This window comes from Pristiophorus japonicus, chromosome X (assembly GCF_044704955.1).
Source record: "Pristiophorus japonicus isolate sPriJap1 chromosome X, sPriJap1.hap1, whole genome shotgun sequence".
In the NCBI taxonomy this organism is placed as follows: Eukaryota; Metazoa; Chordata; class Chondrichthyes; family Pristiophoridae; genus Pristiophorus; species Pristiophorus japonicus.
Window position 1 is genome coordinate 29,819,358 of NC_092010.1, and position 21,879 is coordinate 29,841,236.

The 21,879-nt window shown below is 44.3% G+C and overlaps 1 protein-coding gene across 3 annotated transcripts in view; it reads left to right on the forward strand.

Annotated features, from left to right (window-relative positions):
• Nucleotides 1–21,503, forward strand: part of racgap1 (Rac GTPase activating protein 1) — a 97,547-nt gene extending 76,044 nt beyond the window's left edge. For all 3 annotated transcript variants that reach the window (XM_070869488.1, XM_070869489.1, XM_070869490.1), the window contains exons 7-17: nucleotides 772–837; nucleotides 3,701–3,818; nucleotides 5,713–5,849; nucleotides 6,064–6,228; nucleotides 6,597–6,692; nucleotides 7,395–7,593; nucleotides 8,692–8,797; nucleotides 9,934–10,066; nucleotides 10,863–10,989; nucleotides 14,044–14,155; nucleotides 19,227–21,503. In XM_070869488.1, the coding sequence (XP_070725589.1) occupies nucleotides 772–837; nucleotides 3,701–3,818; nucleotides 5,713–5,849; nucleotides 6,064–6,228; nucleotides 6,597–6,692; nucleotides 7,395–7,593; nucleotides 8,692–8,797; nucleotides 9,934–10,066; nucleotides 10,863–10,989; nucleotides 14,044–14,155; nucleotides 19,227–19,302 (1,335 nt within the window). In that variant the 3' untranslated portion in view covers nucleotides 19,303–21,503. The remainder of the gene's footprint in view (nucleotides 1–771; nucleotides 838–3,700; nucleotides 3,819–5,712; nucleotides 5,850–6,063; nucleotides 6,229–6,596; nucleotides 6,693–7,394; nucleotides 7,594–8,691; nucleotides 8,798–9,933; nucleotides 10,067–10,862; nucleotides 10,990–14,043; nucleotides 14,156–19,226) is intronic.
• The last annotated feature ends 376 nt before the right edge of the window (nucleotides 21,504–21,879 follow it).

Genomic DNA, 21,879 nt, shown 5'->3' on the forward strand with positions numbered 1-21,879 from the left:
TCGGGCAGTGCATTCCAGATCCGAACCATTTGCTGCATAGAAAAAGTTTTTCCTCGTGTCGTCTTTCCCCTGCCAATCTCGCAACTGTTCTGTCTATTGTAATCATGCCTGTGGAAAATCGCTTGTGGTCATGTAATCTGTCATGGTGATTGTAATGTATTTGCTTCATGGCTTCTTTGCTTAAGAATCCATAGCAACACGTTGCTATTAAGAACGAGTTCGTTTATTAGCAAAAGGTTTAACAATCACACTACACATTACCAGTTCATCCACCAGGCTCACAACCACCTGCCTCATCGTGGATCCTCCGAATCCAACTGGCTGGGGTTTTATTGAGTCTTGTGAACATCACGTGACTGGCTTAGCCACTCACAATGCAACAGCTCTATAAACCCGTGAGCATGCTTACCAGTGCACACATTAGTGATCCGGTTAAAGAATGGCCCTTTTCATTCCATGTTCTTATAAGAAAATGTGATTTCCATCTTCCTTGACGTAAAAATCTGTTTTTCTAGACTAGTTTCACCTTCAGCAAGGAGTTTCTGTAAATGGAGGCAGTTTATACCTGGATTAAAGGCCGTGGGTAATAGAAGCTGCCATCGCCCTAATTACAAATTCACTCCTGGCTGCAGAACAAGGTACCATCGTACCTTGCCTGAAAGCACTTCAATTTATAACGCAAATACAAACCGTGTACTGATTGATTTAGGAATGGCCGTGCAATCCATTCTGTCCAGGTGTGTAAAGTGTTTTGTTTCTGCTTGTTTCCAGCGTTCTTCCAGAGTCCTTATTGATGTCCAGCCAGCGGCAGCTAAACGGTCACGATCAATTGAAAAGGTGGGCGCACTGTAATATGCAGCAGTTGACTGTATCACTACTGTGGCAGTTCTGCAATATTTGATGAAATGCAAGATGTTTTGTAAAATGAAATGCTACAGGGACAGCTATAGTAGGGATGCTAATAGCCGTTTCCTTAGTGCTTTTGGAACTGCCCAACAACAATGAGGAGAAGTGGGATAAAGGGCTAATATTTGTGCAGGAGAGTAGTACAATTTAGTAATGATTGTGATTGAAGTATCTATTCTGGAACGGGGATCAGTTACCGAAGCCCTCAACTGAATTGCTTTGCTGCCTTGCACATCGGGGAAAAGAAAGTTACTTGTGTTTTCATAAACAAACCGTTCATTGTCCCAGGTACAAGGTCCAACTAGCTCAGTTATTGAGGCTACTAATGTGGGACCTGCGCTAAACATTTGCCAGGCTATAAACTTTATGGGTATTGTTATTTCAACTGCTAAGTTTGTTTAATGCTACAAATTCATTTCCATCTATTGTCCCCCAAAAAGCTTGAATTTCATTAACAAATCCATCACCATTAACTTTTGTCCAAGACCAATTTAAATGCGGCTATAACTGACTCCAGGGGATTACATAGGCGAGATTAGATTAGTCAGTTCTGCTTACTGTCACTGGTGTTGCTCAGTAAATCAGGTGTTTGACAATGATGAGCTTTTGTCCTGGCACCAGGATCATCTTTGTTTCTAACTAGCCAACGGCTGCTCATTTTCACTTGGATGATAGGCCACCAGAAATGGCCAAGATCCACAGGCAGGACCAAAGTTCACCTCCGCATCCTGTGCAGTCCACCTAAAAAGGCTCTGGGGTCCAGAGACCACCGCAGCCTGCCATTGGAGATCTCCCGCACTCGTGCTTTAACTGCCACAAGTGCAAGGCCAGTCCGTGTCTAACCCACTGTACCACCCAGTTCCTATTGCAATGAGTGTATTTGTATTACCTTGTGGACTGCAAACAAACCTCGTTGTTGGCAGTCTCTCAGGTTTCACTGTTGCAAGAAGCATCGGAACGACTCGGTTGGATCTGTAATGCGATTACATTTAAAAGCGAGACGGTGTTGCATAAAGATACTGGCCTTTTTGAGGTTGGGACTTAGCCAATCATACTACTTTTTGAAAGACTGAAGTTCCATTTCATGAGCTGCAACAGCCCCACCACCCCAGCATCATCATAGGCAGTTCCTTGGAATCGAGGAAGACTTGCTTCCACTTCAAAAGTGAGTTCTCGGGTGACTGAACAGTCCAATTCGGGAATTACAGTCTCTGTCGCAGGTGGAACGGACAGTGGTTGAGGGAAAGGGTGGGTGGGGAGTCTGGTATGCCGCACGATCCTTCCGCTGCCTGCGCTTGATTTCTGCATGCTCTCGGCGATGAGACTGTGCTCAGCGCCCTCCCAGATGCTCTTCCTCCACTTGGGGCGGGCTTTAGCCAGGGACGCCCAGGTGCCGGTGGGGATGTTGCACTTTATCAAGGAGGCTTTGAGGGTGTCCTTGAAACGTTTCCTCTGCCCACCTGGGGCTCGCTTGCCGTGTGTAGGAGTTCCGAGCCGAGCGCTTGCTTTGGGAGTCTTGTGTCAGGCATGCGGACAGTGTGGCCCGCCCAACAGAGCTGGTCGAGTGTGGTCAGTGCTTCGATGTTGGCCTGATCGAGGACGCTAATGTTGGTGCGTCTGTCCTCCCAGGGGATTTGCAGGATCTTGCGGAGACATCGTTGGTGGTGTTTCTCCAGCGATTTGAGGTGTCTACTGTACATTGTCCATGTCTCACCACCCCACCCCCTGCGTGATGAGCCATACCTTCCTGTAACTGCAGTGGAAGTTTCTTCTCTTGTGAACCAGTCGAAACGCAACTTTTTCTGTTTCCAACTAACGATCAATCTTAATTAGCAGGGGAGTTAAACCATGTTGCTGACTTCCCAGACGAGAGCTAATTTGTTGGTTCTCTTACTGTTTCGTGAAGCTAAACCAAGGAATCAGATTAAGAACATTTAAAATTAGGAGCATGAGTAGGCCCCTCGAACCTGCTCCACCATTCAATAAGATCATGGCTGATCTTCCACCTCAACTCCACTTTCCTGCCCTATCTCCATATCTCTTAATTCCCTTAATATCCAAAAATCTATCGATCTCTGTCTTGAACATACTCAAAGACTGAGCCTCCACAGCCCTCTGGGGGAGAGAATTCCAAAGATTCACCACCCTCTGAGTGAAGAAGTTTCTCCTCATCTCAGGCCAAAATGGCCAACCCCTTATCGTGAGACTGTGACCCCTGGTTCTATACTCCTCAGCCAGAAGAAACGTCCTACCCTGTCAAGCCCTATAAGAATGTTGTATGTTTCAATGAGATCACATCTCATTCATCTAAACACTGGAGAATATAGGCCTAGTCTACTCAATCTCTCCTCATCAGACAATCCCCCCCCCATCCCAGGAATCAGTCTGGTGAACCTTTGTTGCATTCCCTCCAGGGCAAGTATATCCTTCCTTAGGTAAGGAGACCAAAACTGTGCACAATACTCCAGGTGTGGTCTCACCTGGTTCTTGAAGCTTTCTGTAATGAAAGAAGTGACCCCCCCCCCAAGGTTTGCAGAAATAGTGTGTGCATTGGATATTGAGGGAATCCAGGGAGATGGACAGTGCAGGAAAGTGGAGTTGAGGTCGAAGATCAGCCATAATAATGAATGGCGGAGCAAGCTCGAGGGGCCGAATGGCCTACTCCTGCTCATATTTCTTACGTTAATGCATTTTCCTAATACGGTAAGGGGAGGCAGGGGAAGAGGAACGCGAATGTTCTTTGAGCATGGGAATGCTGTCCAAGCATTGCTGACCACCTTGGTTACCTTTTCAGGGAAATGACTCCATCGTGGCTAAAACCACTCTGACCTTGCCAAATAATGGTGGGCCAATCGAGGCCGTTTCTACAATCGAGACTGTGCCATACTGGACAAGAAGCAGGCGGCGAACGGGTGAGTTCCGCTGACCAAATGCTGCGGTCTTACCTTTTGCGGCTAGCATTGGGAATCGGGGCACAAGATGGAAAATGGCAGCAGTGTTGTTGGTTGTGAAGATTTGGCCATCAGCTAAGGGGTTTGGCTTCATTTTTGCAAAAATGTTTCCTCAATTATTTGTTGCAGAGAATCTGGTTGGCACTGAGCTGGAGGATTTCTGCTTTATAAAATTGGATCCCCCATCACCCCCCATCTTTCTTGAAGGCAATTGACTCCACACTGGGCTGTGGTTTCATGGGTGCCATTCACAGTGAAGCCTCGCTCAAGTGGCTACTTGTTTTTTTTTAATGGGTGAACCTGGTTAGTGTGAAGCAGTGGGCGGAATAAGGAGCCATCGCAGTCGACCCCGCCCCATCCTCTCCTGACCTCTACACATGCACTTCCAATCGGGATCACTATATATCGGGAGTGGGAATTCTGCACAGCTTTCTGTTGCCGGGGGCGGGGGGGAGGGGGAACTGAGACCATTTGAAACCACTGCCATTGTCCCACTGAAGTCAGCTAACACAGCACAGGCCAGGGATTGATCTCGGCTACCTTCCTGGTCTCTCTGGCTCAGCTACTTGCCATCTTGACCAGCTGAGCTGTTGAGCAAACCCGGACACTCCTTTTTATTCATTAGACTGAAAACTTGATTTTGAAATCAAGTCGACCTGGTGGAAGGGTCGAGAACCAGAGGACACAGATTTAAGGTGATTGGCAGAAGGTCCAAAGGCAGCACAAGGAAAATCACGAAGGAGTGGTTATGATCTGGAATGCACGGCCTGAGAGGGCGGTGGAGGCAGACTCGATCATGGCTTTCAAAAGGGAGTTTGATAAGTACTTGAAAGAAAAAGATTTGCAGGGCTACGGGGAAAGGGCGGGGGAGTGGGACTAGCTGAGGTGCTCTTGCAGATTCGGGCCAACTGACCTCCTTCTGTGCTGTAACCATTCTATGGTTCTATGGAAAGTTGAGGGTAGTTTTAAAATGTGCTTCAGCAAATCTGTTCAGAAATGTGTTCCATGGTGGGAATATTGCAGCACAAATTCATCCAATGAATCCTAACCAAAGAAACGTTGACTTTCTGTTTAATTTGGGGGGAGCCAGTTTTAAGATGGGCGTGCATCTGCCACGTTTGATCTATTTGCTTTACTGATCATTTGGCCAGGCACACTTCATGGATTCTGTTGTTGGATTTGCAGACGTCCGGCTTGGCTACAAGTGGGCTTGACACTCTCCCATAACTTGTGCAATAGAGCATCGGATATTTCTGGGTATAGTTGTCCTGGAAATGCAGAATGCTTTGCTTGAACTTGGGCCAATATTTCCTCTGATTAGTTGTTCCGCTGTGTATCAGTATGGGTTTATACATGCATTTGGTAACTTACCTTTCTCTTTTGCTCGCCCTGTTATCTCCTACCACGCACCCTGTGGAGAGGAAGGGCTGGAGACCTGCCAGGCTGCTGATAATCTAGCTGTGCAGTCACTTACTATTGTACTGTAATAGGAACTGTTCAATAACTGGGACACAGATTGGTTCTCGCTCGCTTCCAAATTGGGAATGTGCCAGGCTGACTTTTAGTAATAAAGTCGGGTTAATAGTGGAGGAAAAATTGTTGGCTCATTTTTGACACATTTTGCTTCTGATCATTTATGTTTTATGAATATATTGAGCATAATAATGGCTGAAAATTGAATGACCGTATGGCCTATTTGATCTCCAGTAAATTTGGACACTTGTCTACATTTGAATCCTCACCAAGTATAATTGCCATAGACTATTTTCTGAGTGCATTTGAATTGTGTTCTTCCTGTCCAGCTACAATTTAAATTGTCTGTGACTTTACATCATTTCCAATTTCATTTCTTCAGCAAACCTGCAAGGACAGGATCTTGATGTCATTTCAGACACTCCTTCCAGCACACCATCAGTAGCCAGTCACTCTGATAATTGTGTCACACCTCAGAGTATTGGAGGGATGAGGACTCACGAGTTTGTCTCTAAAACGGTATTTCTGACTTTTACGGTATCCAATTTAATTTCGACGTGGCCACAATCTTTGGCTGGGTTTCACTTTTCTGTACAGAAGCTTTTGACTGCAATTTTCCTGGGATGATGTCTTGAAGTTATGTGGTACGATGACCTCAAACATAGTTCCCATCACCCTGGAATAGTACTGTAATGTTTCCAGTGCCGATCTGTTTGTCTCTTTATTTTTGTAGGTTATAAAACCCGAGTCATGCGTCCCTTGTGGCAAAAGGATCAAATTTGGGAAGTTGGCCTTGAAGTGCCGAGACTGCAGAGTTGTGTCTCACCCCGAATGCCGAGATCGCTGTCCACTCCCCTGTATCCCAACCTTGTCGGGAACACCTGTGAAAATTGGAGAGGTAAGAGTCACGGTGGCAGTCTGGGAATCTGTGCAATAGACTTCAGGCAGCAAAAATGGTCAAATAAGCATTTTAAAAACCGTGCAGGAACTAAAGTTGAGTTGAGATTCTTTGACCGTTTAGTCCAACTTGGTGTCAGCCAACCCACACGCAAACAAAGATGAGCAGCTATTTGCAGCGTAGAGGTACAAAATTGGCCTTTTTGTGTTCCATTTGGTGAGCGATAAATGGTCTCCATGGGTTACCAAATCATCCGTTTTGGTCTGTACAGTTACTAAGAATGAAAAATGTCCAAGTAAACAGTCTTGTCCCATAGTTCTGAACGTATATTGTTTTTTTTGGAATATTGTTCACTTTTTTGCTTCCAGGGAGTGTTGGCCGACTTCACATCTCGTACATCGCCCATGATCCCATCCATTGTGGTGCACTGCATCAATGAAATTGAGCAAAGAGGCTTATCTGAGGTAGGACTGGTGGAAGATGAAACCTTTCATTATTAATTCTGATTATAGTCTTGGTTTGAAATTATAAAGCTTGAATGACTCAAACCTGTTCCATGTTTTGGTGCTCAATTTTCATGCAGTTTATCATTTTCTTCTCTCTCTCGTCGACACGGGAGGTTTTTTAATAACCAATTCCAAGATTGTGGAATTCAAGGTTCGTGTGGGTGAAGCACTGGTGTCTTGTAATTCGTGTCAACCAGGGCAGCAGCAGCCCAGATTCTTTTTTGTGGAGCCTGGAGGAATACTCCTGTTCCTCTGGGGCCCTACGAAAATAATCGTGGCCAGGCCTTTCTGGCTCCATCGCCCGTAGCAATAATTGGAGTGCGTACTGCGCACATTGCAACCTAAAATGGCAGTCCAGGTCCTCTGACCCCGATGTGCATGTTGTATTGAACTCTTCCCCTGCAATGGGGAGCCGTGTTGCGTGCTGTTTTCAAAATGGCACTAGCCGCATCATTGCGGTCAACGAGGCAGAGAGGCCATTGCCACCCTGTTGATGCCAGGCGAGTCAAGTTAAAACTGAGTGCTAACTAGGCCATTCGTCAGAAAAATACGTCGTTTGAAAAAAGTGTATCCGAGATTTACAGAAATCTTTTCAATTTGGGTTTGTAACGATAGATTAGGTTTAGTTGTATAGTACGAGTAACTGATGTCTCCTTTTAGACTGGGCTGTACCGTATCTCGGGGTGTGACCGCACGGTGAAAGAGCTGAAGGAGAAGTTCCTGAGAGGGAAGAACATGCCACTGCTCAGTAAAGTGGACGACATTCATGCAATCTGTGGCCTTCTGAAAGACTTTCTAAGGAATTTGAAGGAGCCTCTTGTGACTTTCAAACTGTATTCAACATTTGTAAATGCAGCAGGTTTGTAAAAGTTGGTTCTAATGACTAGCATTGAGAACAGAACAGCCCGTTTGTTGAGTAACTGCACATGCAGACGTCCCTCGGTGTGGGCAATCCAGCCGCTGTGTGTTTTGAGGATGTCTGATTCCAAAGGCTGCTGCCTTTTGTTACTATTCCTGTTTTGGAGGTTCAAAGTTCAAGGTTTAAAACACTTTATTGATTCTTTTAAAATATTTATCGTTGTTTGGACTTTGAATTTCCAGATTAGTTTACCTCGGAAGTGAACGTTCTGTTCCCAGGTTTGAAGCTCAGCCAATGCTTTGTCAGATCTCGCTCACCATGACTTGAGGTCACTGAAATTAGCCTCCGCACCTTTTTGGGTGAACGAGGGGATAATCAGGCAGGTTACTGCTCCTGATTGCTGTGAGGGGGATGTCAGCGAAAACCGTAATATGATTGGGAACGACCCTGGTCACTCCTGTGGTCAGAAAGCCTGCTGACACTTGCCGTAAAAGTGTGCACATGAAGTGCTGCCTTTGGTGAGATACCTGAAGTCTAACTCCCACCTGTGCAATCAAACCCCAGTGAGGAGACCACCCTGATTGGAAAATCTGATGAGAAAATGAATGCAAAACTTATGGTTCCAGTTTTTATTAAAAACAAATTAGCTATGCAGTTGGTTTAACTGGTACAATTTTAACACCTTTCCTAGTTTAACATTAGATACGGGGAACACCTTGCAAAGCAGTACATCCATTTTAGGAGTTCAGGTGTTCTAAACTGAAAGTAGCAGCAAGTGTCTGCTTTTTAACTCTACTCATTTCCCTGATCCAACCAGATAACGTGCCAGAAAAGAACAGTGTAGATTATTGGAGCTGTCTAAAACTGATAGTTTTAGCCGAAAGGGTAATGGTGTCACGTGACTGATACATCATTGTGTTTCAGTATATTTGAAGAGGGGGGGAAATTTTGCGGGATATGTTAAAGCTGGATGTATTTTCTCTTGGGGAAATAGAATTCATTTCACCAGTTAAAGCGAGTTCAGCATTTCTAACTGGTCTTCACCCAAGGGCGATGATATTGCACAGGTTGTTTCACCAATGTTGTTTCATTTTATAGAAATCCCTGACGATGATAACAGCATTGCGGCAATGTACCAGACTATCGGTGAGCTGCCACAGCCCAACAGAGACACTCTGGCATTCCTGATGAATCACCTACAGAGGTAGGTATGTTTGGGATCTGTCGCAGTTCAGAATATTGACTACATTGGGATACAATGTTCCCTTTAACGGGCTGCGCAGCCCGTTATTCAAATGCCTGCGCACGTGTGGTTTTTCCATTGTAAAGTAGACAAGTGGCCTGCGCGGGTTCTCCGGAGCTGCGCAGCCTAATGGGAACATTGCAGGGGTGTCCGAGGTTTTGTAGCGTGGGTCGCATATGAATAACCCTATTGGTCAGAATCTTGATTGAGCGTCCACTTCTCATTTTGCCTATATTTTTCTTTTTCTCTGACTTTCTTGCTTTTTAAAAAATCTCTCTGTAACCATGGGCGGGGAACGAATGCAGCATTGAAACGCAGAGGCGCAGTGTCGGTGGCTCTGCACGGGGGAATTGGTGAGCAGGCAGGGTGCCCTCTGCTTGGCAGGGGCTGTAGTGTCTGCTTGTTTCCTTTTCATGGGCTTTGGGGGTGGGGTTGTGGCATACCCAGTCTCAAGTCCTTTTGCGGGCCGTTTTAAGGTTTGCTTTAGATTGCTCCAAGGAGGGCTGGCTGAGTCCTGTCTGCAACCCTCCTGCTTCCACTGCAGAGCTGTGCTGTGTGCTATTAATGCAAAAACCCACCATCAGGAATAGCTGAAGCACCAGTGGGAATGAGGTGTCCTATTGGAGATTGGGTGTTTCTGGGAGTGGAAGGCGGGTGTTGGCCAGTGTGCTCGTACTGTTGGCTAGCTGCATTATCTGACTGCTTCATTATTCTCCGGGAGCTTAGTTTCTTCTGGCGGGTGGTTTTTCAGAACTCTTTTGTATATCGGGAGCTTCTCCTTGTTGTGCAGCTTTACAATAATGTGAATTTTAGAACTTTTTGTGGTCTAGAAATGCTTCATTTTATCTGAATATTCAAACAGCAATTTGTTCTCTGGGGCCATTTTTAATTGAAGCCATTGAAATGGTTTTGTAGCTGAATTTCATTGCGTCAGAGGTGTCTGTGGCCTGCGCACCTGCTAACTGGCCAAACAGTTCTGGACTGTTGTATTGCCGTAAAATCCTGATCAACTTTTTACTTGTTTCACTGGTTTGTTGTGCAAGTAAACCACAAATTTTGATACCCAGATCTGAACTCCAATTCTTCCTCCCTCTCAGAGTGGCCAACAGCCCAAACTGCAAGATGGACATAAGCAACCTCGCCAAGGTCTTTGGCCCGACAATTGTGGGTTATTCCGCTCCTGATCTAGCCCCCATGACAATGCTGCAGGAAACCAAGCGACAACCAAAGGTATGTAACCAAGCTGTTGCAGTGTGCCATACCTTTCCACAACAGCTGAGGAAGAGGAGAAATGTTGGGGTACTGCGGTGAATGATCAGCCATGATCTTATTGAATGGTGGTGCAGGCTCGAAGGGCCTACTCCTGCACCTATTTTCTATGTTTCTATGATAAGCTCAAATTGGTCACGTTTTGGCTTTGAAGTTGATCTTTTTGGCTTCCCAGTCCTGTGTGGCGAGCCGAGCTTCTCTTGATCAAAGCTTCCGGTCGCCAGAATGTGTGATTCTCCAGTGTTACGCGGAAAGCTTTCCGACATCTGCACTGTCACTGGTAGAGTGTGCACAAAGGTGGAAGTGTGAGCTTGGGCAGTTCTCCCTGAAGCCACAAAACTGTACGGGTGTTTCACGTGTTCCCTGTTGGCAGCCCATCTGATGTTGGCACTTTGTGCATTGTGCTGCAAGCAGCAGTCCTGATTGCAAACCGCTTTCTGCAGTCTCTTTTCATCGTGAATGTCATCTTTTTTGCAACAGAAACACAAAACGCTGGAAATACTCAGCAGGTCAGGCAGCGTCTGTGGAGACAGAGTTAATGTTTCAGGTCTGTGACCTTTTGTCTGAACCTTTTTGCCTTGGGCCAACAGTGAATCTCACAAACAAACTCCTGCCCTGATGTACACGTGTAGTTTTAACGGTCTTGCAAGTTATCCATAGCTGCACATGAGTTTTTCAGGTAATATGGTAGCAAGCCGTCTTTGTCATGCGTCTGTTTCTGAATTGAACTGATCTAAAGCTTCTCCTTTTCCGGTAGGTGGTTGAACGTTTCTTGTCTTTGCCAGTGGAATACTGGAGCCAGTTTACGATGGTGGAAAAGGAGAATGTGCATCCGAATCATATCATTGAAAATTCAAATGCTTACAGCACTCCTGAAGTAAAAGGTAACACTTTTGGTTATCAAAATTAAAATGGCATTCTGACTTGTTTTAAGCTGGGCACTTGAGTGTACCTTGCGATGGTTTGAAATAATTTATGGGATGGATTGTTCACGAGTGTAGCAGTGTTATTCCAGCTAGGCTCCGTTGTCAGGTCAAGTTGAAGCCCCGCTGCATGACTTGAGCCCATAATCTGGGCTGACTTTTTTTTTAGTGCAATACCTTGTTGGCGATGCCATCTTTCAGATGAGACATTAAACCGAGCTCTGTCTGTGCTCGGCTAGATGTGCATGATCCCCGTGGCACTGTTCTAAGAAGATCCAGGAGTTGGTTCGCTTGGTGGCCCTGTCCAAACATTCCTCCTGCAATCAACATCACCAACCATCTTGCTGTTGCTTGTGGGAGCTTGCTGTGTGCAGAATGGCTGCTCTGTTTAACATCAGAGACTGCACTTCAGAGTAATTCACGTAAAGCACTTTGGGGTGTTTGAGAAATGTGACCAGGTGCTATATAAATGCTGGTCTGTCTTTTTGGCAGCTGGTGCCTTTCGAATACATTTTTTTTTAACCACTTTCCGCCGATTAAATAACCATCGGCGAACTGCTTTCTCCCCGAATTTGAGGGAGGAAAATCCAGAAATTTTGCATTGTTTCCTTATCAGAAATCGGGTCTAAAGATGCACACACTTCATATTTGTAATGAGGGGGCCGCATGTGAAGAGCCTTGTTCGATTGTCTGCCATGTATCCATTTTGTTAATCAATTTTAAGGGTCCTTTGTTATAATAACAGCAACGTTTATTTATATAGCGCCTTTAGAAACCTAGAAAATAGATGCAGGAGTAGGCCATTCGGCCCTTCGAGCCTGCACCGCCATTCAATGAGTTCATGACTGAACATGCAACTTCAGTACCCCATTCCTGCTTTCTTGCCATACCCCTTGATCCCTTTAGCCGTAAGGGCCACATCTAACTCCCTTTTGAAACAGATCAATTTGACACCGAGCCATAGAAGAAGAAATTACAGCAGATAACCAAAAGCTTGGTCAAAGAGGTAGGTTTTTAAGGAGCGTCTTAAAGGAGGAAAAAGAGGTGGAGAGGTTTAGAGAGGGAGTTCCAGAGCTTTAGGGCCCAAGCAGCTGAAGTCATGGCCACCGATGGTTGAGCAGTTATAATCAGGGCTGTTCAAGAGGGCAGAATTAGAGGAACGCAGACATCTTGGTGTGGGGGGCGAAGGAGATTAGAGATAGGGAGGGGCGAGGCCATGGAGGGATTTGTAAACCAGGATGAGAATTTTGAAATCGAGGCGTTGCTTAACCGGAGTCAATGTAGGTCAACGAGCACAGGGGTGATGGTTGAGCGGGACTTGGTGCGAGTTAGGACATGGGCAGCCGAGTTTTGGATGACCTCATGTATAGTCGTGGATCAACAGCAGTCCAAACAACAAATAAAGCTTTTGTGGTTGGTCAATGTTAAACAGACCCCATAGCTGGATCACAGCCTTGGACCAGGTGCCAGCAATGTTCCCCATCATTTTATTTTAGGCCGCACAGCCTGTTATTCAAAAGTCCGCTCGTGCGCAGTTTTTTTTTCCAAGTTAAAAGCTGGCTCACCCACTGTGCGGGACCCCAGGAGCGCTACATGGCCACGAAGCTTATGGATGCCAGGTTTTTTATTTTTTTTTTAAATCTACTGTTTTGAGTAAGCCAAGTATGGTCGGACAGTGATTTAGGTGAGCGGGTTTAAGTCATTGAGTTAGCAGTGTCACATTAATGTTCTAAGTAACTGGTGCAGCCTTTTTAACACTCGTTAACAAATCTTGGTTTTGAATCTTGAATTTTACCCTCTACACGCTCCTAATTAAATATTCTGTCCCATTTTATCACATGGTGGTAATTCCAAAGTCAAAAGGTGCTTAAAACTATACTAGTAAGTGAACTAATGGAATCATTATAACAAACGCATTCATATAAGTTGGCAAGCATTTTAAATTACCGCTGCAAAAAGTGTCCAATGGTTATATTTTTAAAAAAACAGTTGTGTGTGTTAGCTGTGGCTCAGTTGGTAGCACTCACGTCTGAGTCAGAAGGTTGTGGGTTCAGAGGTTTAAGCACTCAAATCTAGGCAGACCCTTCAGTGCAGTGCTGAGGGAGTGTGGCACTGTCTGAGGTGCCGTCTTTCTGATACGTTAAACCGAGGCCCTGTCCGCCCTCTCGGGTGGACGTAATAGATCCCATGGCACTCTTTCGAAGATGATCAGGGGAGTTGGCCCTGGTGTCCTGGCCAATATTTTATTCCTTGATCAACATCACTAAAACAGATTATCTGGTCATTATCACATTGCTGTTTGTGGGAGCTTGCTGTGCGCACATTGGTTGCCACGATTCCAGCATTACAGCAGTGACTACACTCCAAAAGTACTTCATTGGCTGTGAAGCGCTTTAGGACGTCCGGTGGTCGTGAAAGACGCTTTATAAATACAAATCTTAATTTCTTGCGTACATTTCTTGGGTTATTAAAAACCGGAAATGTGACTTTCCACTCGTTGTAGTGTCTCACCAAAATAACTGAAACTCCCATTGTACACCTATCTTCTTCATTGTTAAAGAGGGCGGCCATGGAGAATACGTTTTTTAAATGTCTCCAAATTGACATATGAATTTTCATTCATCCATGAAAACTCACCTTTTCTCTAGGTCTTCTCTGGAATCTGGAACCGCTCCAATGGCATGCATGATATAGCATGGCCCACATGTATCCTGGAGCAGCTATATAACCCTGCATGCAGGCTGCACTTTGCACCAGCCTGGGTCCTGGTCCAGGAGCACCCAGGCCACGAAATGTTGGTGTCCGTCAGGTATATGCAGCCACTCCAGATCTCGTGGGTTAAGACTGGTCCAACATACAGATTTAACATACGAATGGAGCGGCACCAGGGCCACCCATGAGCAGCTCCGAGTGTCAGATAACCGATTTTCAATGAATAACTAAACCGAAATTTATGAAAGTCTCTGGATACAAATTTCAGTTTTTCATCACCTAATTCATAATTTTCTTCCCTAGTGAGCATGCTTGGGCCACTTACCACTCCTGAGCACCAAATCATTGGCAAGACCCCCTCGTCCAGCTCCTTATCGGCACGAGTCAAATCCAGTCTGACCAAGACCACTCCAAAGTAAGTACATGTATTAGAAGGTGGGTAGTGGTGTTCCACAAGGATCAGTGCTGGGACCACTGTTGTTCACAATTTACATTAACGATTTAGATTTGGAATCAAAAATACAATTTCTAAATTTGCGGATGACACCAAATTTTTGGGGGGGGGGGCGCGGTGCGTGGTAATGGTCTATACTGAGGAGGACGCCAACAAATTAATAAACTTGCAAAATGAGCATTTAATTGGCAAATGAAATTCAACACAGATAAATGTGAGGTATTACATTTTGGTAGGAAGAATAGGGAGGTCACTTATTACTTGGAGGGTGAGAGTCTGGGTGGGATAGAGGAACAAAGGGATCTCGGAGTACCAATACATAAATCACTGAAAGTAGCGACACAGGTTAGCAAGGCCATAAAAAAAGCAAACCAAGCACTAGGGTTTATTTCTAGAGGTATAGAATTGCAAAGTATTGAAGTTATGGTAAACCTGTATTGAACCTTGGTTAGAACACACTTGGAGTACTGTGTACAGTTCTGGTCACCATATTATAGAAAGGATATAGAGGCACTGGAGAGTGCAGAGAAGATTTACAAGGATCATACCAGAAATGCGAGGGTATGCATATCAGGAAAGCATTAACAAACTGGATCTCTTTTCTCTTGAAAAAAGAAGGCTGACCTAATAGAGGTCTTTTAAAATGATGAAAGGTTTTGATAGAGTGGATACAGAGAGAATGTTTCCACTTGTGGGGAAGAGCATAACTAGAGGCCATCAATATAAGGTAGTCACCAAGAAATCCAATAGGGAATTCTGAAAAAATTTCTTTACCCAGAGAGTGGTGAGAATGTGGAACTCGCTGCCACAGGGAGTGGTTGAAGCGAATAGTATAAATGGATTTAAGGGGAGGCTAGACAGGTATATGAGGGAGAAGGGAATCGAGGGTTATGCTGATGGATTTAGATGAGGAAAGACTGGAGGAAGCTCGACTGGAGCATAAATGCCGGCATAGACTGGCTGGGCCAAATGGCCTGTTTCTGTGCCGTTTATCTGATGCAATCTCCAGTCCTGCGTTTTAGAATCGGATGTGAGAAATTATAGTTGGAACACGCTGTTTAATTGCCATGTTACAGGTGTCAGTTTTGATTTTGGTCCTTCCCACCCCAGGTCTCTGGGATGAGAGTGGTTGAGTTAATTCTCCACCTCTGCCAATGCTGCTTCAAAGTGCCCTGAGCTGATCCGATGTTGCACTTTTGCTCTCGAGTGTGTCTCTCTTGTACTGGCACTCCCTTTCCTGTGCTCTCCTTTTCCCCTTGCCCTCTCCATTTCATGGTCACTGTTGCTTGTCTGCACGCTCCTGAGTGGAAATACTGGTTCCTCCCTGTAGTGACACAGCCGAAATGAGGAATTTCCTCCCTCCCTTATGCAGGGTGTGTGTTATCGAATGTCCTGCACAGTGCCATTTCCTGGGGTAGAATATGTGGTCTTATTTTTTTTCAATGATTGCATTATTCTGTTTAAAATAAACTGGTTAATGTCTCCGATCAAATACTGGACAGAACATGTTTAACATTCGCGCAATAAGATAACTCAGCGTAATATCCATGCTCCGGTATCTAGAATTATAGTGAGGGATTGTTTTAGTCATTTCTCCTGCTGACAAACACCAGGCCCCTTCCCCCTCATCAACTCTGTAAAGATAGATGGACAGGGAACTAGGATGAAAACACTCTACCTAAATGCACGCAGCATTCGAAATAAAGTAAATGAGTTGACGGCACAAATCATTACAAATGGGTATGATTTGGTGGCCATTACAGAAACATGGTTGCAAGGTGGTCAAGACTGGGAATTAAACATACAGGGGTATCTGACGATTCAGAAAGATAGGCAAGAAGGAAAAGGAGGTGGGGTAGCTCTGTTAATAAAAGATGATATTGGCTCCAATGAACAAAATGTTGAATCATTGTGGGTGGAGATTAGAGATAGTAAGGGGAAAAAGTCACTGGTCGGCATAGTTTATAGGCCCCCAAATAATAACTTCACGGTGGGGCGGGCAATAATCAAGGGAATAATGGAGTCATGTGAAAAAGGATCGGCAGTAGTCATGGGGGATTTTAACCTACATATCGATTGGTCAAATCAAATCGCACGGGGTAGCCTGGAGGAGGAATTCATAGAATGCATACGGGATTGTTTCTTAGAACAGTATGTAACAGAACCTACAAGGGAGCAAGCCATCTTAGATCTGGTCCTGTGTAATGAGACAGGAAAAATAAACGATCTCCTAGTAAAAGATCCTCTCGGAATGAGTGATCACAATATGGTTGAATTTGTAATACAGATTGAGGATGAGGAAGTTGTGTCAGAAACGAGCGTACTATGCTTAAACAAAGGGGACTACAGTGGGATGAGGGCAGAGTTGGCTAAAGTAGACTGGAAACCAGGCCTAAACGGTGGCACAATTAAGGCACAGTGGAGGATTTTTAAGGAGCTCTTTCATAGTGCGCAACAAAAATATATTCCAGTGAAAAAGAAGGGCGGCAAGAGAAGGGATAACCAGCCGTGGATAACCAAGGAAATAAAGGAAAGTATCAAATCAAAGAGCAATGCGTATAAGGTGGCCAAGGTTAGTGGGAAACTAGAGGATTGGGAAAATTTTAAGCAACAGCAAAGAATGACTAAAAAAGCAATAAAGAAAGGGAAGATAGATTACGAAGGTAAACTTGCGCAAAACATAAAAACAGATAGTAAAAGCTTTTACATATATATAAAACGGAAAAGAGTGACTAAAGTAAATGTTGGTCCCTTAGAAGATGAAAAGGGGGATTTAATAATGGGAAATGTGGAAATGGCTGAGGCCTTAAACAATTATTTTGCTTTCGTCTTCACAGTGGAAGACACAAAAACAATGCCAAAATTTGCAGGCCACAGGAATGTGGGAAAGGAGGACCTTGAGACAATCACTATCACTAGGGGGGTAGTGCTGGACAGGCTAATGGGACTGAAGGTTGACAAGTCCCCTGGTCCTGATGAAATGCATCCCAGGGTATTAAAAGAGATGGCGGAAGTTATAGCAGATGCATTCATTATAATCAACCAAAATTCTCTGGACTCTGGGGAGGTACCAGCGGATTGGAAAGCAGCTAATGTAACGCCTCTGTTTAAAAAAAGGGGGCAGGCAAAAGGCAGGTAACTATAGGCCGGTTAGTTTAACATCTGCAGTGGGGAAAATGCTTGAAACTATCATTAAGGAAGAAATAGCGGGACATCTAGATAGGAATAGTGCAATCAAGCAGACGCAGCATGGATTCATGAAAGGGAAATCATGTTTAACTAACTTACTGGAATTCTTTGAGCATATAACGAGCATGGTGGATAGAGGTGTACCGATGGATGTGGTGTATTTAGATTTCCAAAAGGCATTCTATAAGGTGCCACACAAAAGGTTACTGCAGAAGATAAAGGTACGCGGAGTCAGTGGAAATGTATTAGCATGGATAGAGAATTGGCTGGCGAACAGAAAGCAGAGAGTCGGGATAAATGGGTCCTTTTCCGGTTGGAAATCAGTGGTTAGTGGTGTGCCACAGGGATCAGTGCTGGGACCACAACTGTTTACAATATACATAGATGACCTAGAAGAGGGGACAGAGTGTCGTGCAACAAAATTTGCAGATGACACTAAGATTAGTGGGAAAGCGGGTTGTGTAGAGGACTCCGAGAGGCTGCAAGGGGATTTGGATAGGTTAAGCGAATGGGCTAAGGTTTGGCAGATGGAATACAATGTCGGAAAGTGTGAGGTCATCCACCTTGGGGGGGGGGGGGGGAAAAAACAGTAAAAGGGAATATTATTTGAATGGGGAGAAATTACAACATGCTGTGGTGCAGAGGGACCTGGGGGTCCTTGTGCATGAATCCCAAAAGGTTAGATTGCAGGTGCAGCAGGTAATCAGGAAGGCGAATGGAATGTTGGCCTTCATTGCGAGAGGGATGGAGTACAAAAGCAGGGAGGTCTTGCTGCAACTGTATAAGGTATTGGTAAGGCCGCACCTGGAGTACTGCGTGCAGTTTTGGTCACCTTACTTAAGGAAGGATATACTAGCTTTGGAAAGGGTACAGAAACGATTCACTAGGCTGATTCCGGAGATGAGGGGGTTACCTTATGATGATGGATTGAGTAGACTGGGTCTTTACTCGTTGGAGTTCAGAAGGATGAGGGGTGATCTTATAGAAACATTTAAAATCATGAAAGGGATAGACAAGAACGAGGCAGAGAGGTTGTTTCCACTGGTAGGGGAGTCTAGAACTAGGGGGCACAGCCTCAAAATACGGAGGAGCCAATTTAAAACCGAGTTGAGAGAGAATTTCTTCTCCCAGAGGGTTGTGAATCTGTGGAATTCTCTGCCCAAGGAAGCAGTTGAGTCTAGCTCATTGAATGTTTTCAAGTCAAAGATCGATAGATTTTTAACCAATAAGAGAATTAAGGGTTACGGGGAGAAGGCGGGTAAGTGGAGCTGAGTCCATGGCCAGATCAGCCATGATCTTATTGAATGGCGGAGCAGGCTCGAGGGGCTAGATGGCCTACTCCTGTTCCTAATTTTTATGTTCTTATGAACCTGCTCTCTGGCTGGCTGGCTGGCTGGCTCATGATCTGCCTCTATTGACTCCTTGATTCTTGCTGCTCTTCACCTTCCTCCCACCCACCCAGACAGTTTAGATGAGATTGACAACTCCACATGTGGGTTACCACTGTTGTCCCCTCACTCTGATGCAGCAAGTTCAAGCACAGCCGTAGCAGTGTAATCACCCAAAGCTATGGACGGGTAAAGTTCTTTACCAGCGGCGTCAGGGATCCCCGAGAAATGTATTATAAACCGATCATTTTTTTAAAATAAAGTATTCTGAATTGCTGGGTGCGTCATTTTGATCATTTGAGTCTGATTGCAAGTTCCAAATGTACCTACATTTCTTGATGAAGTGTGTGTGTGTGCGCGCGCTCTCAAGACTACTGCTCTTTAGGGGATTCAAGTTCTTTCCCACTCCTGCATTCAGATTTCAAGGCAGATTAATGCTCTTCTATTTCTTGCAGGTTCGGAAGCAAGAGCAAGTCATCGATGAATTTCAATCGAACTGGCACCTTTTTTGCCTCCCCAATGTTGAAATAATCGCAAATTAACCAAATTGGCCCAAAATCGAAATTTGGTTTCTGAGGGACCTCTCCATAAATGAGCTCCTCGTGCTAACTGCAGTTTTTAGTATTCTCTGCTGCCTAATACAGCAGTCCTAATACAGTAGTTTTATACTTTGCATTAGATAATAATGTGTAATCACCAATCTAATCCTTGAAATGTAATGTAGTTGTCTGTCTGTTTTTTTTTTAAATGCTGTGAGCCTGTTTTTAAGTAGATAACTTCTATATTCCAGTTTTTAAAACTATTGCTAACAGGTGTGATGTGGAGGTTCAGGGGGTTGAATTTAGTAACCTTTGGACCAAGAACTGGTTTAGAATGCCACAAATTCCTGCCTCGGAAAACTGAAACTAAAAGCCCAGAGTAAAAGATTATTTTACAAAGTCACAGGCTGTGGAAACTGTTGCTACAGAATGGGAAACATTGGCAGGAAAACGAAAGGATTGCTGTAATTTAGTGAACATTTACTACATGCTATTGAGCAACCGTTTCTGCCTTAGTGTTGATCTGGCAGAATTTTGTTTCCATAATTGCCTGCCTTTTATGGAGCTATTAATTGGGACTTTTATTTTTTTTTTTAAATCTGTTGTGCCTGTAGCCCTGATAGTACGCCTACAAAATACTCATATCTTTTAAACGCCTAAAATTTCTTGCAGCTTTGGAGGTTAAACTATTTGAGGGTAGCCTGTGTATCTGTGGCAATTTCATACTGTGTTAGCAGTTGCTTTCCTTTGACCTGTGCGTTAATTCTGTGGCTTCCCCCCACGCTTTAGCTGGGGGTCTCCTGCAAAAGAAAAGTGCCATCGAACAAATTTGCTGCCAGCGGTAGTTTCTATCCACTACAGGCATGCGCTGGGGTCTGCCAGCCTCTCACCCAATTAATCACACTGGCCGCAGTTTTTCTCCAGTTTCCAAAACAATCCTTGTTTTAAACCTATTTGTCGTGCTGCAAAGCCACAGCTTCGACATCAACTGCTGTCGAGCCATTCGAATCGCCAGTGGCGTTTTTGCCACAGGCGCATGAGGCGCTGGCGATCTGGACACGACCGAGAGCTGTCAAAGCAAAGGAATTGCTGTTCTAAAATGCATTGCAAATTGAAGAATTGCCATTTTATACACTGCTCCCAGCAAAGGACTGGGCACGGGACGCTTCACATTTGGGATTGCCATGACCCTTTCAGTGATTTAAATCGAGGTTACGTTGTAAAAGCTTGCAGGTTAGAATTTATTTGCTACTTTTGATTTTTTGTTGTTGAGGGTAGCAAATTTAAATCCAGTTCCTCCAATTGCTTTCTAACCCACTGATAACCAGCAGAAGCCTCTTTTTTTTTAAAAAAAGCATTGAAGTGTTTTCTTTTTAATAGGTGCTTAACCTGGCCTATGATGCCTGTGTGTATGCATGTAAATAGATTGTAACTTGTGATCCATTTTGAAGTAGATTGGGCACAGACTGATGCCAAGTGCTTACCTCTGTTAGGACTTGCAATATACATTAATATACTTCTGCATTCCTATTGTGCGGAGTTACTGAATGCATTCAATACCTATAATCAAATAGAACATTGCTACCATAAGTAGAAGCATGTTGACTCCAACTAATAAACTGTACGTTATGCGGACTAGATTCTAAACTATAGATTATGATGTAATCTAAATGTAGCCTTTACAGCTGTAAAGCACACCTTCCATTTTACTTGTTTTTTTAAAAATATTTGAGTGTTAACCATTATAAAGACCTGTACCAAAGATTTGCCTGGCTGTATAAAAGTTGCCTTCAGCTGCAGTAACCTTGCTTCATTGGCCAGCTGTTGCAGAACTGCCGTAAAACCCATTTTCTTGGGGTCCTTTTTTGTGGGTCTCTGCCACAAACGTTAAATCCCAGTGCAAATTGATGCAAGCTGTCGATAACGTAGCTTTGTGTCTCGCACAATCGAAACCACAGGAGTCCGTGAAAGTGAAGGGTTTTCAAGTTACAGCTTTAGTCTCTGAAGTGCTTGTAGCCATTTGAGGATACACCTCGCAAGAATCAGTTGAGGGATCGCTGCAGCCTTATTGATGAATATTTAAAATTGAATACTATCTTAAATGGTACAGTGCATTGTATGTAGTTTTCACTGTCCTGTGCAATGCATGCTCTGATGGTTCCAAAGCTTCAGTTAAAGAAGTGCAGTGATCAACTCTGGTGTTTTGTCTGTTTGTTTTACTCTTTTTATTGTGGAAGCACCTCACCCCTCAGTGGAACCTCACTGTTGCCTTGCTTTAGAATTTGGTATTCTGTTTTTTCCTTGGCTTGCTTAAGAAAAGGAACTAAGTTGTGACTGAAGCCTCTCTGCTTTTATAACTGTTAAAGACATAGAGGCCTATTCACTGATGCATACAGAATCATAAGTATCTCAAAGTATTTTTACAAACACTCTACAATGTGTACAGAATTCAAATGCTTCCAGGGAGTTGTCAATATCCCAGCTGTGCAATAATTGGCAGTATCCTGTAGGGTTTTCAGTCACAGGATGGGAGATCGCTTGACTAATACTGCAATGTATGTATTCTACA